Genomic DNA, 7,289 nt, shown 5'->3' on the forward strand with positions numbered 1-7,289 from the left:
CTGTAGCCTCAGGCTGACCTTTCAGGTGGAGCCTGTTGCAGTTTTGAAGAACAGCAGGGGGTGATATCCCAGAGAGTCTTTGCCGAGACTTATCCCTTAAACAACTTCACAAACAGATTATCACATCATCGACGTCTTGTTATTTGCTGAAAAGTCCTTGATTGGCTGGAAAATGCTGTGGCGCATCCTGAGCTGGTGAAAGGTGCTATTTAAATGCAACTCCTCTGTTTGTTTGTCTCAGAGTCGACCCCAGGGTTGGTGTGATCGGAGAATGGAGATGAACTGTTGTCTCAGTTCCCCTGGGAAACTCTCTCACTCCACATCCTGGTGACTCCTGGCTGTGTCCAGGATCTGGGATGTATTCGGCTTTAGTTCCAGTTAGTTTTTCCCCGGGATAGTCTGGCTGAGGGAGGGAAGCCTGGATTCTGCTGTATTTTCTGCACCTTCCCATGAGGTTCCGGGGGCTGGGACCTGCTCAGAGGGGCCCATGGTCGTTAGCAGTGATGAGCAGGGCAGTGAGGGAGAGCAGCAGGCTGTGGAAGCTTGGTTCTTGGGGTGAGTGTGAGACACAGGCTCCTGTTCCCTTCCTGCACTGGTGTTTCTCACACAGCAGTCCTGTGTATGGAGGCTGACACAAGCACCGGCCATTGTCCTCACACACTCCCCCATTCTCACACCGGCTCAGCACGTTATCACAAACACTGGCTGCAAGGAAACACAGAGGTCAGCTCAATGACAATTTCCCCAAGTCACAGCCTGTTTCATTGTCCCCCAATACCCAGCTCCAACTTTCAGAACATTCCCATCGACAAATATCTACACTGTGAGAATCGAACAAAGGGCAGTCACAGATTGTACAGGAAAGGCCAACCAGGAAACAAAGAAATAAAGGAATCAGGAGGAACAGGAAGGGAAATCATAGAGTGAAATGATCCCAGAATAGAAACTGAAACTAGTAAATAATCCACAATGAGAACCAGTCAGGAGGCAGATGGAGTGACTGAGGGATCCACACTGTAAACTATATCAATTATCCATCCCTGGGAAAAAGACTATATGCATTCATCCTATCTGTGCCCTTCATGATTTTGTACACCTCAATAAGATCATCCCTCTTTCTCCAACGTTCCAAGGAATAAACTCCTATCCTGCCCAATCTCTCCCTATAACTCAAGCCTACTAGTCCTGGCAACATTCTCATCAATCTTCTTTACACACTTTCCAGTTTAACTACATCTTTCCTATAACAGGGTGACCAAAACTGTACATAATACTCCAAGTGCGGCCTTACCAATGACTTATACAATGTAACATAACGTCCCAACTTCTATACTCAATGCCTCGACTGATGAAGGCCAGCATGCAAAATACCTTCTTCAACGCCCTGTCCACCTGTGACGCTGCTTTCAACAAGCTATGTACTTGTACTCCTAGGTCCCTCTGTTCCACAACACTCCTCAGGGCCTTACCATTTACTGTATAAGTCCTACCTTGGTTTGACTTTCAAAAGTGCAACACCTCACACTTATCTGTATTGAATTGCATTTGTCAATCCTCAGCTCACTTCCCCATTTGATCAAGACACCTCTGTAATTTTTGATAACATTCCTTGCTGTCAAAGATACCTCCTAATTTTGTGTCATCTGCAAACTTACTGATCATGCCTTGTATGCCTAGTCTGAGAATCAACCTTCAACCATTACCCCCAGCTTCCTACCATCAAGCCAATTTTGAATCCAATTCGCTAGGTCTCCCTAGATCCCATGCGACCCAACCTTCATGACTCGCCTGCTGTGCAGGACCTTGTCAAAAGCCTTATTAAAGTCCATATAGACAATATCCACTGCCCTACCCTCATCCATCCTCTTGGTTAACTCTTCAAAAAACTCAAAATGGAGACTATTCGTGACTAACAATCAGGTGGTGTGTAATGGCAGGCTATGTGATAACAAGTTCTGGTGTGTGGGGTCAGGGCTAGGACATGGGTGAGTTTATGCCCTAAAATAATTGAATTCGATATTGAGTCTGGAGGGCTGTAGGATCCCCAAACGGAAAATGAGGTGCTGTTCTTCCAGCTTGTGTTGAGCTTCGCTGGAACACTGCAGCAAGCCAGAGACAGAGATGTTGGCCAGGCAGCAGGTTGGTCTGTTAAAGTGGCAGGCAACTTGGAAACTCAGGGTCTTTTTTGTAGATGTTACAGAATTTTTTTTTATAGAATCCCTACGGTGTGGAAACAGGCCCTTCGGCCCAACTAGTCCACACCGACACTCAGAGCATCCCACCTAGACCCATCCCCTAATCTAAACATCCCTCAACACTATGGGCAATTTAGCATGGCCAATCCACCTAGCATGCACATCTTTGGACTGTGCGTGGAAACCGGAGCATCCGGAGGAAACCCACGCAGACACAAGGAGAATGTGCAAACTCCACACAGACCGTTGCCTGAGGTTGGAATCGAACCCAGATCCCTGGTGCTGTGAGGCAGCAGTGCTAACCACTGTGCCACCGTGCCGCCCTCTGCCACATTCTGCGAAGCGGTCACCCAGTCTATGCTTCGTTTCCCCAATGTAGAGGAGACCACATTGTGAACAGTGAATGCAGTAGACTAGATTGTGGGAAGTGAAGGTGAAGTGTTGCTTCACCTGGAAGGTATGTTTGGGCCCTTGGATACTGGGGAGGGAGGAGGTAAATCATAGAATCCCTACAGTGTGGAAACAGGCCCTTCGGCCCAACAAGTCCACACCGACTCTCAGAGCATCCCACCTAAATGGACAGGGGTTACATGCTCAGTGGTTGCAGGGAAAGGTGCCGTGGTGCTGTAGGGGTGATGTTGGGAATGAGGGAAGAGTGGACCAGAGTGTCCTGGAGGGAGCAGTCTCTGTGGAAGGCGGACAAGGGAGGGGAGGGGAATATGTGTCTGGTGGTGGCATCTCACTGGAGGTGGTGAAAATGGCATCTGATGATCTTCTGGATGTGGATGCTGGTGGGATGGTAGGTAAGGACAAGGGGAATCTTATCGCTGTTGCAGAGAAGAGAAGGGATGAGGAGTTTGTGGAGTTTGCACATTCTCCTTGTGTCTGCGTGGGTTTCCTCCGGATGCTCCGGTTTCCACGCACAGTCCAAAGATGTGCATGCTAGGTGGATTGGCCATGCTAAATTGCCCATAGTGTTGAGGGATGTTTAGATTAGGGGATGGGTCTAGGTGGGATGAGAATTCAGGAGATGGGTCAGACCCGGTTGAGGGCCCTGTTGATAATGGCGCTGGGGAATCCTCGGTTGAGGAAGAAGATGGACATTTCAGAGGCTCCCTTGTTGATGTTGGCCTCATCAGAACACATGTGATGAAGACAGAGGAAGAGAATGGAATGGAGTCTTTACAAGAAGCAGGTTGGGTGGATGTATAGTCAAAGCAGCTGTGGGAGTCAGTGGGTTTGTAGTGGATATTAGTGGCCAGTCTATCTCCAGAAATGGAAACAGAGATGTTGAGGAAGGGAAGGGAGGAGTCAGAGATAGACCCGGTGAAAGTGAGGGCCGGGTGGAAATTGGGAGCGATATTCACAAACTTTTCCAGTTCTGGACGAGAGAGGGAAGCAGCACTGATGATATCATCGATGTATCGGAGAAAGAATTGTTAGTGGGGGTCAGAAAAGGACTGGAATAAGGAATGTTCCATGTATCCCACGAAGGGTAACTAGGGCCCATGGGGGTAACCATGGCCAACCCTCTGACCTGAAATAAATGAGAGAAGGTAAAAGAGAAGTTGTTGAGGGTGAGGCCGAACTCAGTCAGAAGAAGGAGGTGGTGGGTGGGGACGCTTCAGGTCTTTGCTCCAGGAAGAAGCGGAGAGCCCTGAGACCATCCTGGTGGGAAAGGACATATAAAGGGATCGCACGTCCATGGTAAAGAGGAGGCGGCTGGAGCCTGCTTAACTGAAAATTCCGGAACTGGCGTAAAGCGTCAGAAGAATCACGGATGTACGTGGCAGGGATTGGACCAGGCGAGAGAAGACTGAGTCAAGGTAGGAAGAGATGAGTTCTGTGGGGCAGGAGCAGGCGGAAACAATGGGTCTTCCTGGACAGTCCCGTTTGTGAATTTTCAGAAGGACGTGGAAGCGAGCTGTGTTGGGCTGGGGGACTATCAGCTCGGAGGTAGCTGGGGGGAGGTCACCGGATGAAATGAGATCAGTTACTGTTGTTGTTACAATGGCCTGATGTTTCAAACAAGAAACTTGTGTGAGAGGAACGTGGTTAAACTCTTGGAAGTGGAAAAGCGAGGGTCAATAAGGGAGGTCTAGTTGATGTTGCGTATTTGGAGTTTTCAATGTCCTTCGATAAGGTACGACAGAGTGAGCTCATGGGGAAGGTGAGACCATGAGGAGGAGGGACAAGGGGCAGAGTGAATAGGAAGCTGCCTCAAGGACAGAGTTGGCAAGGTGACCACCAATACCAGCTCAGAGAAAGCACTGACCATGGGGCAATGGGACAAAGTGGATGATGAAATGTTGACAGAGAGACTGAGCATGGAATTCTGTGCACAGTTCTGAGCATGGTACTTTAGGAAGGATGTGAGGGCATTGGACGGTTCTTTCACTAAAAACCTCTCTGTGTTTGCCCCCAATTACTCTGCTCTCGGATCCTCTGCTGTCTCTGAGACCCAAAAGGCAGGATGGAGTGAGGACAGGAGCTGGGTAGGATTGGTACTGACCTCGACAGCCCCTGTGCCAGTAATATCCAGGCAGACACTTGTCACACTTGGGCCCTGTTGCTCCAGACTTGCAGACACAATATCCCGTGTCATTACAGTGTCGGTGCAGAGCGCCATCAGGGTTACACTGACAGTCTGTAGGAACAAGACAACACACACACACTGTACACTGCATACTGTATGCTGTACACTGTATACTGTATGCTGTACACTGTATACTGTACGCTGTATATTGCACACTGCACACTGCACACTGTATATTGCACACTGCACACTGTACACTGTACGCTGTATATTGTACACTGCATACTGTATACTGTACACTGCATACTGTATACTGCACACTGCATACTGTATATTGCACACTGCATACTGTATATTGCACACTGCACACTGTACACTGTACACTGTATATTGCACACTGCACACTGCATACTGTATACTGTACACTGTATACTGTATATTGCACACTGTACACTGTACACTGTACATTGCACACTGCACACTGTACATAGAGATTACTGAATCAACACATCAACACTAACTCAGCAACACACCTGACTGAGAGTCAGGACAAGGAACAGTGAGACTCTGTGACTAACACAAGTCTCCAAAACTCTATAAACAGTTTCAATGCTGCCCCCACTGATTGCACACAGCCTGGGTCCCAGTGTCCCCAGAATCTGCACAGATTCCCAACGCCAGGAAAAGCAAACATTAGCTTTACTGTCCCAGGATCAAATTCACCAGCAGGGAGGAGAGATCTAACTGGTATCAAACCATAGGTCACACTTGGGAAACAGTGAACATTTCTGTCCCTATGTTATAGACAGCGGAGATGCAGTGGAGAATGGGGTTGGTTGGAGGGGTGGGGGGGGGTGTGGGTGCGGTGGGAAGGGGGTTTGTGGGAATACAATTGACAAAGGCACCCCAGAACAGACAGGGTTTGACTCTCAGGAAAGGCTAGACAGGCAGGAGGCTGTTTGCTCCTGACAAGAGGTGGCAGAGAATCTGATGTGAGGGAGCTCTGTAAAATGATGACGGGGTTTACTGGGCAGACAGAGAGAAGGTGACACCCCTCCCCAACCCTCCCACTGTGTGGGGGAGACCAGAACTCTGGGCTATCAATATCAGACAGTCTCTAATAAATCCCAGCAGGAATTCAGGAGAAAACCTCTTCCCCAGGGACTGGGCAGAATGTGGGAATCACTCCCACATGGGAGGGGAGGGAATGTGGGACTGACCCCCACAGGTAGAGGGTGAGGGGAATATTGTGGACACACTGAGGGACTCCGGGGAAAGCCTGATTTGTGGGGGGAGGGGTTTTTGGGGGGAAGCAGCTGGGTGAAGTGGGCGGGGTTGGGGGGGTGGGAGAGTGCGGCTCGGAGCAGGCACTGACCTAAGCAGACGTTGTGATGGTGGAGCTGAGCTGTAGGGTTTCGATGGTAGCCCAAACGGCACAAGTGGCAGTGTCGGCCCCGGGTGTGGTGTCTACAGTTCACACAAACAGGAGCACGGAACAACTCGAGGAAACTGCACCGGGTCGAGTGTCCGAAACATTGACAGTCTTGTAAGGAAAAGACAGAGACGGGTAGATGGAACAGCGACAGCATGGCCCGGGGGGTGGGGAGGGGGATTGACCAACATGCTGCACCACTCAGAGAGAGGGAGAGGGTATGGAGCGAGAGGGGAAGGAGGAAGGGAGCAAGAGGGTAGGGATGGAGAGAGGGAGAGGGGAACGAAGGAGAGGGAGGGAGAAGGAGGGAGGGACAGAAGGAGAGAGGGGAGGGAGGGAGGCAGACAGGGAGAGAGAGAGGAATGAGGGAGAGAGGGAGGGATTATGAGAGAAAGAGGGAGGAATGAACAAGGGAGACGGGGAGTGAGGGAGAGACAGGAGAGTGTGAGGGTGTGAGAGATGGAGAAGAGTGTGACTAAGTGATGGGTGGGGTGTGTGTGATGCTGAGGGGTGGCGATGACAGATGGCCATCAGGACCCTGACCCATTCCTTTTCACATTCATTCAGAAGATGGTAACAGATGGTCCCAATCCTAGTTTAGGGTTCGAGGTTGAGGGCTTAGGGCCCAAATTAACGATGTCCCACATCCCCAAAGGTCCAGAACCAGAAACACAAATTCTGAAATTCTGAGGAGTTACGGTCACTCTGGGGAGAAGTAAGGTCATTCTTGGTCAGTGTGGAGAGTTACAGTCATAAAGTCATACAGATAAACAGCATGGAAACAGACCCTTTGGTCCAACTCGTCCATGCTGACCAGGTATCCTAAATTAATCTAGTCCCATTTGCCCGGCATTTGGCCCTTAACTCTCTAAATCTTTCCTATCCATGTCCCCATCCAGATGCCTTTTAAATGTTGTAATTGTACCAGCCTCCACCATTTCCTCTGGCAGCTCGTTCCATACACGCACCACCCTCTGTGTGAAAAAGTTGCCCCTCAGATCCCTTGTAAATCTTTCCCCTCTCACCTTGACCCTATGCCCCCCTAGTTTTGGACTCCCCTCCCCTTGGGGAAAAGTCCTTGGTTGTTTACCCTATGGTCACTCTCAGTCAGTTACAGTCATTCTTG

The 7,289-nt window shown here is 49.7% G+C and overlaps 1 protein-coding gene across 1 annotated transcript; it reads right to left on the reverse strand.

Moving 5' to 3' along the window:
* Positions 1 to 475: 475 nt before the first annotated feature.
* Positions 476 to 6,320, reverse strand: LOC109922233 (netrin-G1-like). Its single transcript, XM_048594195.1, has 3 exons — positions 6,107 to 6,320; positions 4,708 to 4,842; positions 476 to 705 (listed from the first exon to the last, which is right to left on the reverse strand). Exons 1-3 carry the CDS (start codon positions 6,318 to 6,320, stop codon positions 476 to 478), a joined length of 579 nt encoding a protein of 192 aa, XP_048450152.1.
* Between the last annotated feature and the right edge of the window lie 969 nt (positions 6,321 to 7,289).

The sequence above is a fragment of the Rhincodon typus genome, unplaced genomic scaffold, assembly GCF_021869965.1.
Source record: "Rhincodon typus isolate 14 unplaced genomic scaffold, sRhiTyp1.1 hic_rhity00006887, whole genome shotgun sequence".
In the NCBI taxonomy this organism is placed as follows: domain Eukaryota; kingdom Metazoa; phylum Chordata; class Chondrichthyes; order Orectolobiformes; family Rhincodontidae; genus Rhincodon; species Rhincodon typus.